General features: G+C 39.5%; 3 protein-coding genes across 4 annotated transcripts; 2 read left to right on the top strand and 1 right to left on the bottom strand.

Annotated features, from left to right (window-relative positions):
- Positions 1-46: 46 nt before the first annotated feature.
- On the top strand, positions 47-6,831 carry emb (embigin). Of its 2 annotated transcripts, none has more exons than XM_084054251.1 (8): positions 47-698; positions 2,087-2,158; positions 2,845-3,028; positions 3,249-3,331; positions 4,100-4,236; positions 4,993-5,275; positions 5,404-5,434; positions 5,567-6,831. In XM_084054251.1, the coding sequence occupies exons 1-8, from the start codon at positions 626-628 to the stop codon at positions 5,613-5,615; spliced, it is 912 nt and encodes a 303-aa protein (XP_083910377.1). In that variant the 5' UTR covers positions 47-625; the 3' UTR covers positions 5,616-6,831. The 2 variants fall into 2 exon arrangements, with proteins under 2 accessions (XP_083910377.1, XP_083910376.1); XM_084054250.1 differs by having other exon boundaries at positions 5,401-5,434.
- A 159-nt stretch (positions 6,832-6,990) lies between these two features.
- mrps30 (mitochondrial ribosomal protein S30) lies at positions 6,991-12,140 on the bottom strand. Its single transcript, XM_084054249.1, has 6 exons — positions 11,635-12,140; positions 10,799-10,940; positions 10,092-10,237; positions 9,571-9,676; positions 8,520-8,696; positions 6,991-8,119 (listed from the first exon to the last, which is right to left on the bottom strand). Exons 1-6 carry the CDS (start codon positions 12,124-12,126, stop codon positions 7,851-7,853), a joined length of 1,332 nt encoding a protein of 443 aa, XP_083910375.1. The 5' UTR covers positions 12,127-12,140; the 3' UTR covers positions 6,991-7,850.
- A 1,385-nt stretch (positions 12,141-13,525) lies between these two features.
- hint2 (histidine triad nucleotide binding protein 2) lies at positions 13,526-18,065 on the top strand. Its single transcript, XM_084054189.1, has 5 exons — positions 13,526-13,673; positions 14,410-14,547; positions 16,134-16,238; positions 16,414-16,486; positions 17,634-18,065. Exons 1-5 carry the CDS (start codon positions 13,596-13,598, stop codon positions 17,723-17,725), a joined length of 486 nt encoding a protein of 161 aa, XP_083910315.1. The 5' UTR covers positions 13,526-13,595; the 3' UTR covers positions 17,726-18,065.
- Positions 18,066-25,872: the final 7,807 nt, after the last annotated feature.

Raw genomic sequence — 25,872 nt, 5'->3', positions numbered from 1 at the left:
CAACTCTTCATCATGACACACACATTTAAACCAACAGAATACCACTGCAAATGTACAGGGACACACACAGACACACACTGTACATGCGTAGGAATATTGATACGCCACATATTATTATCTTAAATACATTTTTAATAATAAAGTCAATATTTCATTATTTGTTCCTTACAACTCTCTAGAGTTACCTATTCTGTTCACCAAATATAGCAGATCTACTGTGAGTTTGTAGATCTGCTATTTTTGGTGAAGACATTTTGCGTGGAGGGAATAAAAGCGGTCCAAGTACAGGTGCAACTCAGATCAGTTTTGACTATAAATAGAGGGTTTAAGTGGTTAAATTGACAGTCTTTGACAGGACACGAGCCACACGTACGGTGTGTCTGTTTGAATAATGGATGGGAGGAGGAGGAGGAGGAGGGAGCCAGCCCACAGAGCAGGAGGAGAGCGGGTGACTGCGTCACTGAATACTGCTGCTGGGCCAGTGGGGGGTGCAGAGAGAAGGGGATCTGTTACGTAGAGACCTCGGATGAACAAACATCCCGTGGTAAGGTTGCTGTACCTACTTTCTGTTTGAGAGAGAACGCTGTGGCATAATATAGACGCAGCAGAACGGATTGAGAAAATCATGTTGGCTTCGTGGACCCGGCTCCCTTTTCAAGTCCTCCTCCTCCTCCTGTCTTCCAGAGGCATCAATACAAGTAACTGACACTGTGTGTGTGTGTGTGTGTGTGTGTGTGTGTGTGTGTGTGTGTGTGTGTGTGTGTGTGTGTGTGCGTTGTGCTCCCACCACTTTCTGTGGCTTGTTGCTGAATCATGTGTGACCTTGCAAACAGGGAGAGGTCATGTATCCTTTTTAATGCACTGCATTGTCAGAGTAGCATTCTGTACTGTAGCTCTGCTGTGGAGTGGGTGTCTGTGTTTACACTGTATCCATCCATCCATGTTATTTTAACTCAGCGAGTACAAATGTAACCAAATGGACCCGTAAAGGGTTCACTTGGTTACAACTATTTGTACTCTTGAGTTGCAAATGGTTAAATTAACACTGAGGATTTCAGTGTGAGAGTTTCAGTGTTTGAGTCTCTAGAGATGTCATTTTCTGTTTGAACTGGTGTTCTGATGCTGACATTGAATTATCATTGTATAGTATACCTTGTACGATTAAGAAACATTATATTATTACTGCAATCTGGACTTATCTTAATGAATAAAACATTTTAAGCCAGTGGTGGAAAGTATCTAAGGACATTTACTCAAAAACATTTAATTAAAGGAGTGCTTCAGAAACATGCTTACCAATGACATCATCGATGGGGTTTACACATTCATATAAATTACAGCCTCTCTCTTCCTGGAATCAACACAGTTGATGTCATTGGTAGGCAGGGTTTCTAAACTGTCCACAGCCCTTTCTGTGTACACAGTACACAGAAATGGTACCAATAATCAGCATTAGTGAGGACACATGATCTGAAGATAAGGTTGCAAATGGGGGAAGTGCTTCTTTAAGTACAATTATGAGGAACTTTTACTTTACTTGAGTATTTCCATTTTTGTATACTTTATTATACTCCAGCTTTAGTTACTTTGCAAATTTAGAATATTAATTCAAAGCATGCATTAACTGATAAATTGATGTACCGTATTATTATAGGTTGAGCTACTCAGCACAAAGTAATTAAAATCAGTCCCACCTACTAACTGCACATTAAGGCATTACTAATTACAATCCAATAATATTATTGTGAAATGGATCATTCTGCATAATGAGTATTTTAACCAATCTGTATGGTAGAGTTAATACAATATAACTATATCTGCAGTGGTTGGAGGTGATCTCCATATGTCTACTGTTGACAAGTAGTACTATCCGAATTTAGCCCATATCTCACCGGTGGGCCAAGTGGGGATATCTTCTAGGAAGAAGGGTAGAAATGTGGTTTCCCACACAAGAGACCTGGGGTTTTTAATCCTGGTCATTAACGTTGCAAATTAATCCTCTCTCTCCATTGGGAGAGGATTTGAAATGTACAGAATGCAGCTTTACATTTTATAAAGTATTAATTTCTACTGTGTCTCTTTCTAGAAGAGGCCCCTGAACCACCTGGCCCCCCAGTGGTCCCCGGTGAACCTGTCCGGAGGAGTGCGGTCTTAAAAGGTAAACAGACCTGTTGACAGTCAGTATGTGTGTGATAAATGTGTTCAATTGTCTTGTGATAAAATGAGAAATTGATTTTTCACCATATTACATTATATCTCCCACCGTTTCATCTTGATCAATTGACGCTGTTAATCACTTTTAACCTAGTCATGGATTTTTTTTAATTTTTTTTTAAAGCTTTCACTTTAAAACACTTCTGGGGTCATTGTAATGCCTACTCTGGCTTTTATGTGCAGCTGATTCAATATTTAGATATTTGATATTCATTTGATCAGACACGCCTGATCAGACCCCCTTCCTATATAAACCCATTCAATTTCTAACTCCATGTTAACCAAACATGGTTAACAACATCCTCCTAATGCATGGGGCCCCTCCATTTTATTTTTCTAATGTTTTGACAATGAAAAGGAAAAAAGGAAAAAGAAAAAAGTAACACAAAAGCCAAAGTATATGTTACAATGACTCCAGAAGTGTTTTAAAGTGAAATGCCCTTTTAAGGCAAGTTAGTCACAGTACAGAAAAAGTTTTTCTTCTTTTTATGACAGGGACAAGGATTTTCATCAAAAGTGATCATTAATTCTGTTCATTAACATGCAGCTGTTGTGAAGGAACACCTGTCTGATGTTGGCTTGTCTCTATGTCTTCAAATCCCTCCCTCTCCCATACTCTTCTCACCACAGGGAACAGTCACGTTGAGTATATTGAGGTGTTGAAACCCGTCAAATATGAGCTACAGTGTACCTGGACCGGAACTGAAAGCAAATTACCAAACATCACTGGGGTTTGGAGAAAGAATGGGGTTGAAATTGAGAACAGCCAGGTCATGGTACCATTGGAGAATAACCAATACAACCTCAAAAGAGAGTAAGTACTGTATGAATCATTGACACATGCATGTATATACCCAGGTCAGACTGAATTAAAACCATGCATTTCCTTTTGGGAAATGTAGACCGTTGGATATGTTTGATATTTATGTTTGATCACACTTTTAACAATTTAATTCAAAGTCTTGTCTGATGAGTTCGTGTACATGGACTTTCATTATATATTGTATATTGAGTGATGCAATTTTAATTTACAGGTTCAGCATTGTTGGTGATGAAACCCTCGGAAATTACACCTGTGTCTTTGATGGGGAAGCAAAAATAGACTTTATTTTCGCAGGTACAGTGTTTCATGCAACTTTTATTCAAGTACTATTATCATTTTGTGAGAAAGATCTTGCTCTGAGCTTAGGAAGTATTACAATATCCCAATATCTGGGGAGCTACAAACCAGGAAAAGTAATATCGATATGTTAATGCCGAGCTCTCCATGACACAATTCTTAGAAACCATCTGTGGTGTAAAGTAACATTTACGAGTACATTTACTCAAGTACTGTACTTACGTACAATTTTGAGGTACTTTTAATTTACTGTTTTCAATACTTTTACTTCTACTCCACTACATCTCAGAGGCAAATATTGTACTTTTTACTCCATTATAATTGTTTGAAAACTTTAGTCACTAGTTACTTTGTAGATTTAGATTATTATTACAAAACATGTATTAACCACTTCAGCCCTATTTACAAACTCGCAAGGCGTCGCGATGCGAACCGTTGTGAGCTTGTAGATCTGATATTTTCAAAGGATTTTTATACATTTTAAACATTTGATAACTTGTGAAACGGGACATTCTGCATAACGAGGACTTTTACTTTTGGTACTTTATATGCATTTTGATACCAACACTTTTGTACTTTTACTCAAGCAAATGTTGAATTCTTTTAAAAATACTTTAACTTGTAACAGAGTATTTCAACATAGCTGTATTGATTTACTTAAGTAAATAAATATATAATTTTTTTCTCAGAAACCCATACAGGATGTGTATGCTACACCGAGCTGCATCCTCTCACTCATTCTACCCATTTCCTCCTTTCTTCCAGTTCCGCAGATGGGCGAGGTACACGACAAGCCCGTTGTCAGCTATGTGGGCGATTCTGTGGTTCTTACATGTAAAATGGAGGACACCAAACCACCGCCCACGACCTGGCAATGGTATAAACCAAACGGAACAGACAAGGTGTGTGGGATACACTGTAGTCCTGTGTAATAGGCCAATGGTTCTCAAACATTTCAAGGTCTCCTCTTAACTCTGACAGTATACAAATGGAACCAAATGGACCCCATTTGGTCCATTTGTATACTGTCAAAGTTACAGACTTGTAAGGGTCAATTTCCCCTAAAGGAACCTCGAGAGTCCCTGGAGCCCACTTTGAGGACCACTGTAATAGGCTACCTCTCAATGGCTTAAAATGACTTGATGGTACTATGAAGTAAATTATTGTGCCTACATGTTCATTCATTTGCCACATTAACCCTTTCGTCCATATTTCAGGCATGTACTGTAATTATATGCACAAATTCTCAAAATATATATTATATCATAATCATAATATTTGTTTTGTAATTTTTTGATATATGAAATATATGAAAATGTTTTATAGCGTAGACCTATTTCATTTTCTTTTATAATAGTTTTGTATTATTTTAATATTTTTTTTATAATATTTTCTTATATGCTACATTTTTAAACCTAACCCTATTTTAGTAAAAAATGTTAAGTGGTTAATTAACTACTTAAACTCCAGCATCCGCATTGTGGGCAAAGAAAGAATATAGCAGATCGACAAGCTTGTCGATCTGCTATTTTCAATGAAAGCTTTCCCCCACAATAACAGAAAACAGAAAACACACTAACTAGTATAGAGCCCTGAGGGACTCCGCTCCGGTCAACCATATGGGGGTTTAAGTGGTTAATTGTGTGTTTGTGTACCAGGCACTCATCAACACCAGCGTGGAGCATCGCTACGTCATCAAAAACGAAGAGAACCAAAAGAAGACCAAGCTGGTGGTGCATGACGTGACGCAGAGTGACTCTGGCGTGTACTACTGCGGTGCCGTCTACGAGGTGGGCACCAGCTTGAGCCACGCGGAGCTGAGGGTCATCACCTTCATGGAGCCTCTCAAGCCCTTCATTGCCATCGTGATCGAGGTCATCATCCTCGTCGTCCTCATTCTGCTCTATGAGAGGAGTAGCAAAAAGACACCAGAGGCCACAGGTACGTAGCTATATGAACTTTATAGTATAAAGACTCTTTTGTACATTTTCAAGTCAGAGATGATTCATTGTATTCCATATTTCTATGACCATTTTAATTGTGTGTTCATCACTTTTTATTCTCAGAAGATGGGACAAATACTGAGCAAACTAGCCAGCTGTAAGTAGTTGGATCTATTTATATTCTTTCAGAGGCTTGATTATGAACTAACCCACTGTCTGTCTGTCTGTCTGTCTGTCTACAGTTAATCTCTGTTCATGATATTTTTGTCTTTTTTCAATCTTTGTACAGTACACAAGGAGAGAATAGTGAGACGACAATGAGACAACGGAAGGTTTGAAGCAGCGAAGATGACAGCTTCCATTCTCCAGATGATTCTCACCATGTCTGCATATTTCCTGCCGTTTGTGAAATTGGCCGATTAATGTTGTAATCGTGAGGATGCACTGGTATTGAGCTAATGCAGCAATAGGCTACAATAATGTAGCAATATTACTACACAATAACTAACCACTTAAGCCCTGCGGCGAACATAGCCCATCTACATTTTGCCTACAATGACCTGCCAAGTTCTCTGAGGTAAATGTACACTGAGGATTTAACTGTGTGCAATCAAAACATGTCCACCAAAAAGGAGGACAACAATTTTCACTAGTAGCACCAAATATTCATCCGTATTGACTCATCTTGGCATGTACGTATTTACCACAATATATCCACTCCACTATATGTCTTTCCATGTTGACTATAGAAGATCATGTTTATTTTGTATCAAGATAGAGGCTATGACAACTAAACAAATAGTGTGAACACAAACAGCTTAGTTTGCCCTCAACCAATTGACTTAGATCTGTGGAAGACATTTGCTGATATGAAAGTGTGGTTTAGTCATGTCATCTGCCACAAAACCTTTTCACGCTTCCTGCCACATTACTTTCAACGGCTTATTCAAAACATTTGCTTGACAACACATATGATTTGTGTGCAGTGCCTTATTCTATAAAGAAAAAAAGCCATCAACTATTTCCCTCAAGGGAAAGTAGGTTTCTTTTATTCATCTCTAGTGATGACCCACGTTTATGAAGTATGTGCTTGAAGTAGTGTCCTTAGAGTAGAATGACCTATTTATGAATTAACTATATCCTGGTGTAGACAAGCACCAAATACAGTTAACCACTTAAACCCTATATACTTAATTGTATGTCAGATAGCTGACACGTTGTGAGCTTGTAGATCTAAGTATTTTCACCAAATGTTCACCTATTTTGCCATGCCCAGAATAGGGACGCCAGGGTTCATGTGGTTAAATGACCATCACTCATCTTGTCAAACTAGAAGGGACATGATTACCATAGAACTGTTGGTTTGCAATAAGTGTCATACAAGTTTAATCGACTGTATACACCTTTACCTGCACTTTACCTACATTGAGTTAAACTTTTACCTAAATGTGTTATTTACAAGCCTACAGTACATACGTTTTGCATTCACAAAGTTCAAGATAATATAAATATTAAGGTATGTTTGCAAACACAAAAATTAAACCTATAATGCAACATGGTAATTGTGTTTGTGTCAAAGAACTTTGTAAACAGCTATTTTATGTGACTGTGTGCCCCCTAGTGGATGAGTAGTCCAACTATAATCTAACGAACCCTACCAAAGTATGTAGTGACTTTGTGAGCTGAAAAAGTAGCATTTCTGACACAATGATGAACATTTGAAAACTATGAAAAGCATACTTTATTTATCTCTGCATAAATACATACACAATAGCAGTGATTCATGTACAATATAGATTGACATGTTGGTTTTCTCCAACACAAGATCAGATGTATTGTATCCATGTTCATAGTGATTACATTTTATGCATCTACTCCTCTCTGCAGCACAGACAAGTCCAAAACACTCTCCTTGTTCTCTTGAGTGTAAAGTGAGTTTATTTAAACAACATTATTTTATTATCATAAGTGAAGTGAAGCAAATGTTGTTCAAATATTATGTATTTTTTGTATGCATTTTCTGTTTACTGGAGAGATGGCGAGTCCCGTGTTATTGAACAAGCTAAATGATTGATAGTTGGGAATCAAATGTACCCTTATGGGTCTGTAACTCAAGTGTACAAACAGAACCAAACGGACGGGTAAATAAGAATGGCCCTAACCATGAACACTCACAGGTAATGTATTATCATCAAGAACCTTATACATTTCATCAAACTTGTTGGATGTCAGACTCACAGCTGTTTAAGAGGCCTTGGAGCGTCACATGTATATAAATAACTATGTAGGGATTTACTGCTTTGCTGAGGCCCACTCCTGTAAAATGCTGAAGAAACACAGCGTGCATTACATTCTGAAACACTTCAGTGCCATCTAATGGCAGGTCAGTGATAGAGGGATCGATCATACTGGATAAATTTCATTCCACCCTTACAGGTCCATTTGGTTCCATTTGCACACTCTAAAGAGACAAATGAACACTGAGGATTTTACAGTGCAGATCGGGGTCCTGATGCATATCAAACAGGGGGTCCTTGAAATTAAACAGGAACCATCACCTTAGTCGGAAGAACCTACACAGTAGATGGTTTGTTCATGAGGAACTGGACTAGGAGTTTGAGGACGCGGTCGTCCAGGCCCACCACCGTGCCGTCTTCAACCCCCTCGTACAGACGCATGCTCTCCGTGCCCCAGAACAGGTTCTTCCTGGGGTTGTCTGCGTCCGTCTCCACGGACAGAGCCAGAGTGTTGAGCTGGTAGCAGAAGAAGGAGAAGTACTGGCCGTCTGAGATGACAGCCTGGGACACGAACGGCCTGCTCACGTCCGCCCAGTTCCAGAACCCTGCAGATATAAGAAAAAAAGTATTACATGAGGGGTTCCCCACTTCTCCATGCCACGGACCCTGAAATAGCCATAGTAGTCGCTGGCTGCAGCCAACCTCAATTGCGAAATTATAATAATAAAGTGGGTCCTTGAGGGGGTTCCAAGGGGGGTCCGAGAAAGATTAGTTAATATAGAATAAGAATCAGTCTAACCATTTTAACCCTATCTTATGTCTATTTTTTTTAAGGATTTAGAAGAATTGTGAATATTTTTGAAACATGTATGAAAACAAATCTTCTTCTCTAATTGGAGGTCCCTGGCACAATCGTTTCAGATAAATATCAATTTGGGCATCGTTGAAAAAAAAACGAAATATGAAATTAGCTGTGCATTTGACATCTCTGCCATGACAACCTACCTTGGTACATGGCCTGAGCTGCTGTCCATGCGAAGAGACTGGTGATGCCATTGGCCCTGAGGAAGACCTCCACCTGGTCTGCTTCATTACGTTTGGCCATTCTGTCCCTGTGATAGCGATCAGGGACCAGGTGGAACTGTGTGTGGCCGTAACATGCTGGGTCTGGTACCTTGGCACCTGGGACAGGGAGACAGGGAAAAGTTGAGGAACCCTTGTTGAATAGATGCAGTAGATAGACCTTTATTGATCCCAAGAGAAATGCAGCAACCTGGTATGGGTGAAACAAAGATACAGGTATGGGTAGAGACGAAGTAGCATAAGAAGTAGGGTAACACTAATTAAAATAGGACAACAATAGAACTAACTAGAAAATGTGCTCCTCGGAGCACAGGTCTCCGCCATTACTGTTCCTGATTAATCCTGTCTTACCTATTTATATTACATATTGTCACGTGTCACTTGACCAATGTTAGCTTGGCTGATGGAAGCTCAGTGATACACCTATTTATAGGTTTCTATGTCGTCATGCGTCTCGCTAGCCAATCAAAGCACACCCTTTCAACATATTGTCACGTGTAGCATGACCAATGTTAGCTTGGCGGACACACGGAAGGACGGAGACGAAAACATACTCTCCACCTCTGGCGGAGACAACAATGTAAGAGTCGAGTTAACATCCGACCTGGCCGCCTGTGCCTTGGCTTGGGCTGGTCAGGTTTGCATAATGTATGAGCCATTAGTAGATAGAACTAGAGGCATAGGTATTGTGACTGTGCATTGATCCATCACCAGTATTAAAGGGCATACAAATAGACTTAGAGACTTAGACTGTTCTGGCCGTCTGCACTTGGACTGACTGGATTACACGCCCCAGTTGTGAAATGCGTCTCCTTTATTTTAGGAAACGCAGTGAGGAGAGAGAAAACTGACCACGTGGTAAACCCCAGAAATACTACTCACCGCTTTGCTGATATTAATTGGACATGGACCACGTGAGGATGATTAACATAAATCAGACTGGGGTGTGATTTGCTGCAGGATGCTGTCTTACCTGTGAAGATGCTATTTTGGTATTGGCGCCTGAACAACGGCAACCTGTCAGGAGCCAGGCTGATCTCTGGAACTTCAGCTGTGTATGAATCCTCCAGGGGGGTGAACTGAAACATACAGTACATGAGATCAGATCATTATAGTACACACAGGAAACTGAATGCTTGACTGTTTTCGGCGTGACTTCATGTAGCCACTCGCCAGCCTGTGACATCAGTTGTCTATGACAAAATACATCTATGATGTATGATCCGAGCCCCACTGACTTACAGAAAAAATTGTAAATGTGTGGAGGTACTTCTTTGGCCTATTGACATACATTCAATGTACAGTATGGACTAGAACAGCAGAGATAACCAACGCTAACAAACCTACACCCACTGCTTTGTAAACCAATCATGATACTGTATCGTCCCAATATAAAGGGCCACTAAACAAGTTTTGTTTTCACAGTTTTAGCCCATTCATTACATTTATTTTCCCCTAGACTTTGTGCCACACTATTATTATTGATCAACTTACCTGTGGCAGTTGTTGGGTTATCCTAATTTGACTGTGTGGTTTATCATCAATCTGGAACCGGGTTGTCTCTATTCTGCCTCTCCGATGACCTCTAGGGACTATCCTTTGTCCTCTCAGCCAATAGAAATTCACCTGAGGGCTAATATCTTTTTAAAAAAAAGAAGCAAAAGCATGTTGGGGTGTGAGAAGACATAATACAATTACGAATAGCAACAACATGGACTGAGCATTTGCTCAGGAATTAAAATCCCAAATTAAGACTAACAACGATAATGCCACAATTACACATAGTAAATCAATTACCGGTAGTTAATTTGTAAAAAAAGAAAAGAAAAAAGTGATATTTTTTTTTTTCAAAGGTATTCTTTTGGTTGCTCTACATTCCATTTAATTCTTCCCAACTCTTCAGCTCTTTAGTAAACTACAGAAAATACATACCAATTTCATCCAATCAGAAGAACGAACCCTGTAAAAATATTTTGTTCCAGTTCTAATTTTGTCTTCTCATTTTGTGTTTCATTTCATTACTTTCAATACCCCTTGTTTATCCTGTATCATGAATGAGTTCCCTCTCCTGATTGGATAACAATTGGTATCCCAACCTGAAGATTTATTTTCTGTTTACTTAAGAGCTGGAGACGGGGAGAACCCTGTTACTGACCCCTTTATCTTACACCCCCATGAACCCTAAGGATTTGACTGTATACCTAAACATGAATGGGAGAACACCGGGTTGCGTTTGATCAGCATATTGGTGAGTCCAGACACCAGATTCCGCAGAAAGGGGGCCGCAGAGTGCTCCTGTTGTTTCTGCAGGAAAGGTCTGCCTTTCTTCATGTGCCAGAACTCCTGTAAGTAGGGATAATTGGTCATCATATCTCCATCGGCCTTAAAAATGCAATATCGGTATCAAAGCGATAACAAAATAATATATTGGATAAAGCCTTTTGTGATGAAGGCTGCAGATTCGGCCCGTGTTTTCTGGATAGGTTTTCAAAAGGGTCAACAAGTTGGAAAAATGTTAAGCAAAAATACATTGTAAGTTGTTTGAACTAAATAATATGTGTGCAGTGCATCAGTAGACCTAATAAATCCAATAACTTTTTTTTATTTAGTTTTTTTAATCTCCATCTGCACCCAGAATCAGTTACTGTATAAGGTACACCCTGCAGCAAACCCTGTATTGCAATATCAGCTTCAGTTAATTTCAAGTACTGTACTTGGTACACTTTCAATGTATTTTTTACAGTAAAAGTACTGAAAATTGGAAGTACTCCAGTAAAGTAAAAAATGTACTTTACTGGAGTATTTCCAATTGTCAGTACTTTTACTTCTACTCCACTACATCTCAGAGGCAAATATTGTACTTTTACTCCAATATACAGTTCTGCCATTTGAAAAGCTCACAATGCGTGGCATTGCGAGGCATTGTGAGAGTACATTTTGACAGTAACAGAGTACTTCTACATTGCAGTATTGATACTTCTACTTAAGTAAAAAAAATGTTTGTAGTCTTTACACCACTGACACTGTGCATCCCTACCTGTAAGACTGCATGTGTGACATAGGACCTGACATCATCCAGCAGCAGTGCCTCCTCTTCCCCGCCGCTAGGGGGGGATGATGACGCTCTCTGATGTCCATCCTCTGTGATGATGGTGGAGCTCTCACTCTCATCCTGACCATTCAAATTGAATATCTCCGGCAGGCCGGGGAGAACCGCCGTCTTGGTCAGGTGCTGGTACCATGTATCCGCGTTGCGGGCGAACGTCTGCGGGTAAACCACGTACTTCATCCGCTCGATGCGGGTGAGCAGCTCGAGTCTTTCATGCACAGTGACATTACGCACCTTCTCCACATGCACGTCCGTCTGCCGCCGGCGTGCCGCCTTGCTTTTAGCCGTGAGAGAGCAGACCACGGGCGGATACACCGCCTGCGGGACCACTGCCTCGGCGCTGTGGACGAGCCTCCTGAACAACAGAGGGGTGTTTTTGTTGAACGCCTGCAAGGGCAACCTGGTGGTGCGGGCCGCCATGTTGGTTCTTCAAGTGTTATGTGTCAGCTGACGGGCTTCTTTTATGATAGTTTTGCAATTGCTTTGAGGCGCATACCGCCACCTACTGTACCGGAGTGTGTAGTGTGTAGTATGAGTCCCTGGATTATTTCACATCAAAACAAGGCTATATTGAAACAATACTAATAAAAAGGTTGACTGCGACCAGGACAGTGGTGGGGATATTTAAACCGTGTGTGTGTGTGTGGTTTGGAAGGTGATTCAAGAGTCCAGAGGATCCAGCTGTGGCCACCTGAGTCAATCTGAATTGTATTAAAATAAAGGTGTCAAGAGTCCTGAAGATAATAATGGTGGAGAATTCAAGAGCGTTGTTTGAATTCATCCTTTCTCTGGAGACCTCTCTTTTATACCGTCAGTTAGACTACTCGTGTCATCCTGACATGTCATGATGAGTCTGTGATATCCACATGGATTCCACAGGTCAGCCATGTCCAAATAAGGTCCATGTCAGACTTGGATATGACATTCAGCTCCTTGTATGGGGTGCTGGCTGGACAGCAGTGGTGGAAAAAGTAGGCCTACTCAAATGTGAGGGAGAGTATAGCGCCCTGCATTGCAGTATCTACAAGTAAAAGTCTGGTATTGAAAATGTACTTGATTAAAGGTACAAACGTATTGGCATCAAAATGTACTTAAAGTGCCAAAAGTGAAAGTGTGCAGAATGTATAAAAATAAATCAAAATCTGTATGAAAAATCTTGTAAATCGGCTTTTTGAAAATAGCCGAAGTATATAGGAATAGATCTGCTATTTTCAAAAGATTTGTATACATTTGAAAACTTGTGAAATGGAATATGACTACTTTCTACTTTTGGTACTTTATTTTAATACTACTACTTTGGTGCTTTTACTCAGTCAAGTAAATGTTTAATTCTTGACTTTTACTTGTAACAGAGTTTTTCTACATTGTGGAATTGATCCTTTTACTTAAGTAAAACATGTGAGTTATTTTTCCACCACTGATATTTTAGCATCTAAAATATTTTGTACAGGTGCTCTTGAATAGGCCCCGGTCTTTCCGGTTAGACGTCACCAGATCTATGCAGTACCAGTGGAAAGCCTGGTTTCTATTTCCAATTAACACGTGTGATCCGGTTCAGAGCCCGCCTACTGTTTCCGGCAATGTGCACACCCATATACACCCACACACCGTTTCCGTATCCGCTCGAGACCCAGACCGGATCAGCAACCTGCAAAGTAAATTGATCCCAGTATAGGCTAGATGTGGGTAGGCGCACGTTTTGTTTCTTGACACAACCCGGAGTGCGGAGTTTTCAGCTTTGGACCACAATACAACCATAACACCCTCAGCATATATAACCCCCTCCCACACGGCAGTAGAAATTAAAATAAGTAAAGCTCCCCATTTTCTTAACCGTGACTTTTTCTGCTCACGGAACACAGCTTTGCAGACAGTACACAGTAATAATAATGATTCTTCGTGTAATTCCACGGACGCAGTTCTTCAGGACTAGCTGTGTTTTTGTCCGTCGTGCATGTGGAGCAGAGGTACCTGGTCCAACAGTAATCTGTAACTGTAACTGTACTGCTGTATTCCTCTTGATAATAGTAATAAACCTGCTGTTTTCATGGACTGAGGCTGAACACTGTAGTCCCGGTGGATCAGACATACAGGTTGTTAGTCACTAGTCAGTGTCCACCGCCAACAGTGGGGAAAGTACTCCAATCTTTTACCTTTGTAAAAGTAAAAGTCTGGAATTCAAGTTAAAGTACAAAAGTATTGATATCAAAATGTACTGATTGCTAGTGAAGTTAGTGGAAAAGTATAAAAGCATTAGCAATCAAAATATGCTGATTGCTAAAGTACCAAAAAATGTAAATAGGCTACTCATGATTATGCAGAATGGCCATTCAGAATAATATGACTGAATTAAAATGATTGATGCATATCGATTTAATATTGCAGCTAATTATAGTTTATTTCTATATATTCTATATATTGGCTAGCTTGTTGCTGAACAAGTATGATATTGTATCATAATAATAATAATAACTTGTAATAAATATAGTGGAACTAGTAAAAAGTACAATATTTCAATCTGGAATGTTGTGGAGTAAAAGTTTAAAGTAGCAGAAAATGTAATTCAAGTAGGCTACAGTACATAGTAGGCCTATGCACTTAGATTATGTTCCACCACTGGATTGAATTTACAATGATGTAACTTTCCATTTGTATGAACATTAATGAACTCAAAACATTTCCTCTACTGTACATGTTTCACAGAGACAGTTATGCACCAAAAGTGACGAGGTGCGCCTGGCAGAAGAGGCAAGTAAGAAGTATGGGTCCCCAGCTCCAACCATATTTTCCAAAATAATTGACAAAAGTATTCCCGCAAACATCATTTATGAGGATGACAAGGTAAGCAGAATACAAGAGCGGTAAACATATGAATGTGCACTGAAATGTTTTTTTTTTAATGTGTTTCCATTAGGAGTGTCAAAAGTCATCAACACTTACAGTGCCTTGCGAAAGTATTCACCCCCCTTCACCTTTTCCACATTTTGTTATGTTACAGCCTTATTCAAAAATGTATTAAATTTAAAAAAAAACATTGAGCTGAAGTGCCTACATGTTTCCACTGATAATCCTTGAGATGTTTCTATAACTTGATTGGAGTCTGCCTATTGTAAAGTATTTTGATTTGACATAATTTAGAAAGGCACACACATGTCTCTATCTCTATCAGGTCCCACAGTTAACAGTTGCATGTCGAAGCACAAACAAAGCCATGAAGTCAAAGGAATTGTCTGTAGACCTATGAGACAAAATTGTATCGAGGCACAGATCTAGGGAGGGTTACCAAAAAAAACTTTCCGCAGCATTGAAGGTCCCAACAAACACAGTGGCCTCCATCATTTGTAAATGCAAGAAGTTTGGAACCACCAGGACTCTTTCTAGAGCTGGTCACCTGGCCAAACAGAGCAATTGAGGGAGATGGGTGTAGGTCATGGAGGTGACCAAGAACCCAATGGTCACTCTGACAGAGCTCCACTGTTGCTCTGTGGAGATGGGAGAACCTTCCAGAAGGACAAGATGGAAGCCAATCCTCAGTAAAAGGCACATGACAGCCCATTTGGAGTTTGCCAAAAGGCACCTAAAAATTCTCTGGTCTGTTGAAACAAAGATTGAACTCTTTGGCCTGAAAGACAAGTGTAATGTCTGGACAAAACCAGGCACTGCTCATCACCTGGCCAACACCATCCCTACAGGGAATCATGGTGGTCGCAGCATCATGCTGAGGGAATATTTTTTAGCAGCAGGAACTGGGAGACAAGTCAGTATCATGGGAAAAATATTTATGCAGCAAAGTACAGAGAGATCCATGATGAAAGCGCGCTCCAGAGCGCTCTGGACCTCAAACTGAGGCAGAGGTTCACCTTCCAAAAGGACATGGAGCCTAAGCACACAGACAAGATAACACAGGAGTGGCTTCAGGACAAGTCTGATTGTCCTTGAGTGGCCCACCCAGAGCCCAGACTTGAACCCCATTGAACATCTCTGGAGAAATCTGAAAATGGCTGTGCACCGAAGCAACCTGATACAGCTTGAGAAGATCTGAAAAGAAGAATGGGAGAAACTGCCTCAAAATAGGTGTGCCAAGTTATAGCATAATACTCAAGAAGAATTGAGGCTCTAATTGCTGCCAGAGGTGCTTCAACAAAGTATTGATGTGTGAATAATAATGCACATGTGATTTAGCAATTTTGTATTTTTAACAATTTGCAAACATTTCTAAAAAGGCTTCTTCATTTTGTCATTATGCAACATTGTGTGTAGAATTCTGAGCATTATTTTATTTATTGAATCAATTTTTGAATAAGGCTGTAACTTAACAGCGAATTAACAGTGAATACCTTCGCAAGGCACTGTATGAGTAGTTGGTCTGTAGCCAAATAACTTACATGTTTTATGAAAGTTAATTGCTTCTGCTTTGTGTTTATCAGTGTTTGGCTTTCAGAGATGTCAACGCCCAGGCCCCTGTCCATTTCCTTGTCATCCCAAGGGTTCCTATTCCAAGAATTAGTGAGGCTAAAGATGATGATGCAGAGGTTATTATTATTATTATTTTATTTATTTATTTTTTACTGTCTAAATGGCATGTCTTTCTTCAGTGGTCATATTGTTGTACCCTATTGATCACTGTCCTCGTTTGAATATTTACTATGCAAATAGAAAATGGTTTGGTTCAGACCTCATAATATTATTCTTTTTTTCAACCATTAGCTCTTAGGACACCTCCTTGTTGTTGCCAAAAATGTAGCCAAGAAAGAATCTCTAGACGACGGCTACAGAGTGGGTAAGGTATTATTTGTAGTAGTAGAGTGTGATGACTGGAGAGGGAACTGTATTATATTCACATTATGTCTGTCCACTGTAAAAACCTGATTATTAATTCTATTTGCATTATTACTCGTGAAAATACGTGAAAAACACGTGAAATACTGTGATCTGATTGGCTAGTGACGCCACCGGGCCTATATATACATGGCATCACTCTGACAGTGTCTCCGCCACTGTCAGAGTGAGGTAAGACGGGAACCATGAAATGGCTGCATGGCTGATACATAATTGGCAGATAGGACAGATAGGACATTTATATAGACAGGAGGGATATGACATAGGACACTTATACAGACAGGAGGGATAGGACACTCACACAGACAGAACGGAAGAGGACACTTACCCAGACAGGTTGGATAGGACACTTACATATACAAGAGGGATAGCGACCTATAAATACATGTGTCACTGTGATAAGCCAGATTCCAATACCGAAAATCCGGCCACTAGCTCACTCCCAGACCTTCGAACCGGAAGTAGTCAGGTAGTCGCGGTCCAATTGTTCCTATCTGTCTTATTGGACAGATAGGACAGATAGGACACTTATATAGACAGGAGGGATATGACACTTACATAGACAGGACGGATAGGACAGGAGGGATAGGACACTTACACAGACAGGACGGAAGAGGACACTTACCCAGACAGGATGGATAGGACACTTACATATACAAGAGGGATAGCGACCTTCGCGACCTTCGAACCAACACAAGTCTTCTGGCGGAGAGTTGTGCTCCGAGGAGCACTTTTTCTAGTTATTATTATTATTATTATATCTTTTTTTCTTTACTGTTGTTTGTGTTTTGATTACATTCACACAGAACGTGAATATTCCGCGGCAATAAAGCAACCTGATCTTTATTTATTTGGAGCAAGGTTGATTATTCTGAACTTCCACACTACGAATAATGCATAATCAACCTGTATGAATGAGGCATCATTTATATGAATTATTTTGATGTGAAATATTCGGTATAGCTGGTTCAATTTGTGCACTCTCAAGGATGTGTACTCTCAGGATTTGTTCCATTAAAGAGTTAACACTTAACACAGTTAACACTGAGGATTTTACTGTGTAACTTTTGTGTTTTTGTTCTGTGCAGTAATCAATGATGGGAAGCATGGTGCTCAGTCTGTGTACCACCTTCACATCCATGTCATGGGAGGCAGGCAGATGACATGGCCTCCGGGATAATTACCTCTATGTCTGTGAGTGTATCAGAGATATAGAGACATTCTGCTCTGTTCTCTGTGTGTGCATACTGTACATGTATACTTTGCAACATTTATATATTATTTGTATATGTAAATGAATTATGCATGTATAGATCGATTCCTTTCTTGTTGGTGTGACAAAGTTGTATTATATCTTTTTGATTTAATTTGTTCACCCGATTCACTGTACAATGAAGAGCTAGTTGACTAAATCTTTCCCATGAATGCAGAAATATTACCAAATGCCAGATGTACAAGAAACACCTGTGTTAGTGATGTCAACAAAACAAATCAACAAATAAAGAATACAGTCTCATTCATCATCTGTAGTCTCACGTGGCCGGACTGTTATTTTCGAATGCTTCCGTAGCATTCAGAGATTGTGTAATAGTTGTCTGGCTACGCGAGACTAATATGTTTGTGAATGTATCACTTGCAAGTCCAACTGCATGACATCAAAAGTATTTTTAGTGCATTTTCCAACTCATTAAAATACTTAGTGTTAATTTAACTCTGAAGAGTGTACAAATGGAACCAAATGGACTCGTAAATTAACTTGCTTGTCCAGCTCCATGGCCAGACGTTTTTGACTGGGGTGGCCCAAGTGGGGGGTAGAATGAAGTATGCGTCGGAACAATTACCATTTTGGTCTCCTCTATTAGCTGTATCTACTTTTTTTGACTGGGGTATCTACTTTAATTATTAACATTACAGTGTGTCACATTCCTGTGTTTAATTTATGATAAATAATAATGAACATAGAGTGGTACAAGGGTAATATTTTGGTGCATTCGTAAATTTGCTCAAATCTGAACCCACAACCACAGAGGTTGTGGGTTTGAATCCACCGTGGTGCATCCGTCTTTTTCGGGCGTCTATGCTAACACAATTGACCTGTGTTCAGTGGAGGATGGGCGGGGAGGGTGATATTGGTCATTGCACATACTCCTACGGGCTGGGGCGGCACCTGTCCCAGTGGGGGCTCTTTACTGGCAGATGAGTCAGTAGGACACAACAGCAGTGACAAGTAACACAGAAATGTGTGTGGGCAGGAATTAATTGGCATAACGAGTTATTGGGGAGAAAAAGGGGGTAAGAATTATTGGCTACTCTAAATTTAGAGAGAGAAAATATCTGCTCTTATTTCAGAGCATTCTGATATCAGCTTATTTGCTAATGTCATTTTCCAATTTTGTCTTTTGAAATGCATTCAAATTAATATTAATTCATCCCATGGTTAAACATGATTATAATCTTGTTTTGTTACATGTAGATGCATGTTTGAATACTCTAGTCCAGAGCAGGCTGTAAAAGAAGGCACAACTATCGCATTTTGCAATTACTGCATCAGACCATCATTTTTGTCATTCAGATGCTCGGAAAACCAGGCATGTCAGTTTTCACTCAAGAGTTGGTGCGCTCTCACTTCTCAGAGTGGTTGGCACCTGGGGTGGCCAGTCATACCCCAGACCCCCCCTGCCCCCCGGTCACGCCACGGACTGCATGACATCAAAAGTATTTTTAGGGAATTTTCCTACCCATTAAAATACTTGGTGTTAATTTAACTCTGGGAATAGAAACATTTTACAAAATAGAGCCTTACTGTAAGTCCATTTGGTTCCATTTGTACTCTATTCAGTGTTAAACTACCACTGAGGCTTTTGCTGTGTACTACAGTGTTTGCCCATGGCCTTACAGCTAGCACGTGTCCACACACTAGTGTAGCCAGGCATATGGGGTGACCATGTGGTACGACTAAATAAATGACCTTGCCGCAAATGATCTAGGTTAGTGTTACTTGAGAACTGGGTTGAACTTTCACCTGTATTTACCACAAAACAACTTCACGCTCCTTTCCACAGCTGTCAGACAAACAAACACCAGCTGGTGCCAGTCAAGCTAAAGGATTAAATTAGACCTCAAATGGCATTTTAAAGTTTTTTTTTATCCAGAGCGGAATATAAACAAAAGAAAAAGCATATCCGCAACATCCGACCCTATTATCTAAATAATGTTTATGTAAGCGCAGTACTTGCACAATTTTGTGACCGCATTAAAAGACATATTGAGGGTTAAAGTCTCATTTGACCTGATAAAAACAAAGAGTTTATCTGGCTTTATGATCTATTCAACTGATATGACCAGCTTGATAAAAGTAGAAAAGAAAAAAAGTTTTAAAAAAACTGTGTGCCTGGTTCTTTGGTCTCTTGCGTCTTGAAGGTTACCTTTGGTCAAGTGTGTTGGTGGATCTTTAACCGATGGGTTTATCCTCAGTAGGGGAGCATAGCATTACATAACTTTCCATGACTCTGGGCTGACCTGGGTGGGTGGGTGCGAGTGAGTGAGTGGGACTGTCACCTCACACAAAGCCCCCTATAGGCTGATCTGCTCCTTGGAGGCGACAGTTGCTTGTCCCGTGCCAGGCAGGCAGAGGTTGATCCACAGTACTGCCCACCTGCACCTGTCAGCTGTTGTCAACTTGATGTTATTCAGCACCGTCTCTTTACCTCTGCACAAGGTAGGCAATTCTATTCCATGACATTTTGATGATATTCCAGTTAAACAGGCTGTAGGGCAGTGGTGGAAAGTAACTAAGTACATTTACTCAAGTCCTGTACTTCAGTAAAATGTTGAGGTACTTGAAAAAAATTAAAAGTAATTTGAAAACTTAAGTTACTTTGTAGATTCCACAAAATATTCGATGCACAACCCCACAATGCATTGCAATGTGACCGGTTGTGAGCTTGTAGCTTATCACATTTTGACAGTTTGAAAAATGTATATACTGTATTGATGCCAATACTTTTGTTTTGGTTCATTCCATTTTCTTGTGAGGCTTATGTTTTCATGGTTTGATGTGGTGCTGCTGGTACCATAGGTATGCCAGCAGGTGTCGTGTACTAACATTAAGTCTGTGGTGGCAAGAGGGTTTCAGACAACGGCTGACCTTGTAATATTATCATATCGTCTCTATAGGGGGGAAACCTCTTATGTCAAAAACGTACTTTTCAGGATTCAAATTCAAAAGTAGCAGAGCTTGTAGATCTGCAAATGTTTATGCTTTTGTGTGACGCTGTAGTATGTTGTAGGGCGTTACGAAAAAACACAATATGTTAGAATATATTAGAATATGGAGATAAGAGGTTTCTGCCCGACAGTGACGATATGCATGTGTAGCCGTGCTGTATGGCAGTGTGGACACAGTGAGGGGCATTCTTGTGTGTCTACTCTGAGTATAATGTCTCGTCTACTCTAATATAGAGTCTATTCTGAATATAATGTCCAGAAATGTCTTGTTGCATTTAATTGACAAGGCTTTACTTTGCTAGTTATGTTTAATTTCATAGGCTGTAGTTGCAGTTAATTAGAGTGAGAGGGATTTAACATGGTGAAGGGGGGGGGCAAATACTTGTTTCAGTCTCTGGTATCTTAAATGTTAAATGTATTTGGGACAAATGACCTACATGTCCAAACACAGGTTTGAAGTGTGCAGCTCCCTCGTGTTTTATTGTTTGGTCAACAGAGTCACATTCATTCTTCAGAGCCCCCCTCCTCGAGTCAGCCAGGGGGTCTAGTTAAAAGCTAAACAAACACAGGTGACTGCGGAAGCGTGCAGTTTCGCACTGTTGGATGTTATCTTCTGGTACGGACTGGAGTATCACACAGATTGCTGGAAAATACTATTTCAAATAGGACGTAAGCTTACGGACTTTCATTGCCTTGTTACTTGAACACTGAATGTTTTCGTATTAGAATATTTAACCTAATATTGGCAACAGCGTCCTTACCATAACCACTTAAAGGGCAAGACCACTTTGGTAGAGGTTTGGGTTGTGTAGTTACCTTGCCATGATGTATCTCCAAAGGTGGGCAAGAAATAAAAAATAATTGCTCCATTGATTAGAAATTGATAATTCAAAATATGCTCCTCATTGACTTACATTGTACGGTAAAACTGCTCTCAAAGTCACTCTTTTAGCACAAAAACGAACGCAAACAAAGTTGATTCAGACAATATAGAACATCACCAAACCCAGTACTGTTTTTTTTTTAAATAAAAATGTCAACTTCCTGTTGATTTTGCCATTTTTAATAAGTACAAAACCCGGACTGGATCGGCGGATCCGGATCCAGATCTTCAAATAGTAAAATCAACAGGAAGTTGACATTTTTATTAAAAAAACAAACAGTACTGGGTTTGGTGATGCTCTATATTGTCTGAATCAGCTACGTTTGGGTTCATTTATGTGCTAAAAGAGTGACTTTGAGAGCTGTTTTACCATACAATGTAAGTCAATGAGGAGCATATTTTGAATTATCAATTTCTAATCAATGGAGCAATTATTTTTTATTTCTTGCCCACCTTTGGAGTTACATCATGGCAAGGTAACTACACAACCCAAACCTCTACCAAAGTGGTCTTACCCTTTAAGCCCTATTTTATACTTTCAGAATTAAAAAGAAAATAGTGAAAATATATAATGAATGACATGCTCCAAATAGGGACAACTTGAAAGTGGTTGAAGGACAAGTCTTATTCCCAAGTAATGTGCAACTTAGCCTGAATCTTGTAGAAAATAGGAATTTGTCATTGTGAAGGTCGGTGAAGAGCCCTTTAAAAGCAGTTTGCATAATGCTGTGCAAAGGCTATTTCATAGCCTCTTCATATTGCTACACTGTAGTTTTGTAATTAGAATGAACTTTGCCCCACATAAATCTTGACCACACTTATCTTGCTGTTCATAACAGAGGTCAGATTGTCTTTCTGCGTCTCTACAGCTGTTATCAAGTTATCAAATTAAGCATGATGTCAGTTAAAACATGTATCATTCATTTGTTGTAACATTTCATATTACCCCTCATCTTATGCTGAATTGATTTGATTAGTTTTGTGTCTGTGTAGCTTGTATTGCGTTTCCATAGTTGCTGCATTTACCCACTAGGTGGCGTGATTTTACTGTCTGCATCATAGATGTCACAAAGATCATATTTAAAGCAGCTCTATGAAACTTTCCTCTTCTTCCCCCGGATTTGAACCTGGTTTCCTGCTTAAGTGCTGCAATGTTTACCATTGAGATAATAGAGCCGGCCTGCTTGCTCAGGGGATAATTGAATCTTGACCATCAGGTCAAAATTCTTGTCAGATCCTGTGTCTAGGTGAGACCTGACCTTTGACACAATCTAAATGTCTCAATAGAAGAGCAGGGAGACAAAATACAACTACCCCAATTGTATAAGTTATATGGTATTAACATATACTCTACCATACAGATTGGACAACATTACATTTTATTCATTAAAACAAGTTTAACATCTTCATCTCAACATTATTTACATTTAGTTTTATACTGGCCCTTTTCTGGCTATGTCGTGTAATTGGTTGGCTCCTATTTTACCAATTTAAACCTTACAAGTGTATATATAGACATCTAGACTAGCCCCCCTTTTGTACACCAAATCTCTTTTCCAAAAATAGCCAATCTACAAGCTCACATTGCGCTGCCCTCTGAGCTTGAAGATCTGCTATTTTTGCCAATGTTTGCCCCCAGAATAGGGACGCTATAGCAGTGGTTCTCAAAGTGGGGTCCGGGAACCCCCTGGGGTCCTTGGGGGGGATTCCAGGGGGTCCCCAGCAACATTTGATAATATAGCATCACATATTAACACATTTAACCATACTTTAAACATATACAACAATAGCAGATATACAAGTTCACAGCGCGTCATTTTTGAAAAATCTTGAAAGTGTCTTTCCTTATGTTGTCCCTTGAACAAAACATTTTCAGATGGGGGTCTGCGGCCAAATACATATCAATTTTGGGTTCCTTGACATGAAAAGGTTTGAGAACCAGTCCATGTGGTTAAACTAACCACTCAACTCTAGATGACATTGTTTAGGCGACTGATTCAAATCTCTTTGGTGTGTGGGACAAAGGTCATCATTACCCATTCAGATGGCCCAACATTTTTTGTCATAGCGTCCATGGTTTCAACACATGATGGAGCACGGTTGTAGTACGTGATTATATTGACACGACTATGCCATTGACAGTGAGATGTTGCAATGAATGACCTCTCTGAGAATGTCTGTGTCATATAAATCCATGGTTTCAACACATGATGGAGCACGGCTGTAGTACGTGATTATATTGACACGACTATGCCATTGACAGTGAGATGTTGCAATGAATGACCTCTGAGAATGTCTGTGTCATATAAATGTTGCCGTTTTATTTGGAGCAAGTGATTTTGTCTGAAACGGTTGTGAAAAGGAATCTTGTATGGTAACTACAACTGCACCTGATGTACATCTAAATAAAGCTTGCTTTTCCACTTATTGCAGCGCTTAGAAGATGTCCGACCAAGAACATTCTGTTATCAGCAACGGCATCCTGGAAGATATCACTGAGAGGTATGTGAGTAGATTGCATTTCACATCATGTGCATGAAGAGCCAAGAGTTTGTTTTGACTCTTTTAAATGTGCTGTAGGTGAAAATAAGTGTGCACATTTATTCTGACTGTAATCACTGCTGTATTGTGTTTGTTCAGTAATTACAGGGGTCTCTGCATCTCTCCAGCTTTTTTATTTAAACATAAGATACATTTTCAGGTCAGGATACCAGTTGCATCCAATCTGAAGTCATACAGTATAATGTAACAAACAAGTGAAATTGGAAGTGATGAAACAAAAAATTGGAACTTTCAAATAGAAGCTTATAAATTGGGTCTCTCTCTTGACTGGAGGAAATTGGTGTCCCACCTGAACATTTATTTTCTCTTCACTAAAACTGCTGGAGAGACTGGGGGAGAAATGATTACTGTCAGAATATAGAGGGTTTAGGGTTTTAGTCCTCTTAAACCCCAGCAGCACTATTTTATTTTCGGCGAAAGTATTTAAAGATTTGTAAAAAGAAATCTGCCATATGTCAGCAACGTATAAAGTAGGGTTTAAGTGACATTTCCTGAGACATTTTATCTTTCAAGAATCATCACTGCAGGCAATTTGTTAAATAATGAGGATCTGACATAAACAAATGTTAGATTTCAAACCTTTTCGATGTGCATTACAGCCTAACTACCCTAAAGGTGTCCGATCCACTCACCAACGGAGGAGTCTGCCAGACAGCAGCGCCTGACACAGCACAGGCTGAAGATACACCGAACGGTAGGGGTGCATTGCAACAGTTAATCAAACTAATTGATAATCAATAATTTTATCAAATAATCGATTAATAGCTCACAATTAAATTAAAAGCTCAGCGCTGTGAGCTTAAACATCAGCTATGTTCACTATTTTTGCACTACACCATTGTGCAGCAAAGTATAAAATATTGCTTATGTGGTTAATCGATTAGATTAAACATAACATTTTTTTTTTAAATATTAGAAAGTACTTCAGATGTACCGATACCAGTTGTTCCTTCCCGATACCGATACCCATAACTTGCGTATCGGTTGATACCGAGTACCGTCCGATACCAGTGTGTAAATTAAAAATAATCTAGGTCAGTGGTTCTCAAAGTGGGTTCCAGGGACCCTCAGTGTTCCTTGAGGGGGTTCCAAATGGACCCTCACTGGGTTACGGGTCCATTTGGTTCCATTTGAACACTCTCAGAGTTATGGTGGTTAGTAAATGAATAATGTAAATAGTACAGTAAGAGTTTAAAACAGTCGGGCAACATCAAGTGAAACATTCAAAATATGATTTTGAATTAAATATCATCACATGATAAATGATGTGGTATCGGTAACTTCAAGGCAACTTTATTTATACAGCACTTTTAGTTTTCATACACCAGGGCAATTCAAAGTGCTTTACAGAATAAAAATACAGAGTGCAACAGTGCACTTTAAAAAGAAATGAAGAATATAATAGATACAATTAAAATAAGATAAAGGAGCATATAGATTATAAAAATTAAAAACAAATACTCCCACCTTTGATACAAAAAGAAAGTGATAAAAAGTGACAGCACAGCTCATTTAAAGACCTAGCTGTTCTTAGCCATCATTGGGTAGAGTAAGCAATGTTAAATAAATATATTTTTAACTTGGACTTAAAAACGGCTATGGTTGGGGATTGTCTAATGTAACCTGGAATATTGTTCAAGGTTTCTGGTGCATAG

The sequence above is a fragment of the Gymnoscopelus microlampas genome (genome assembly GCF_963454915.1).
Source record: "Gymnoscopelus microlampas genome assembly, chromosome: 4".
NCBI lineage: Eukaryota > Metazoa > Chordata > Actinopteri > Myctophiformes > Myctophidae > Gymnoscopelus > Gymnoscopelus microlampas.
This window is presented reverse-complemented; position numbering and strand designations above follow the sequence as displayed.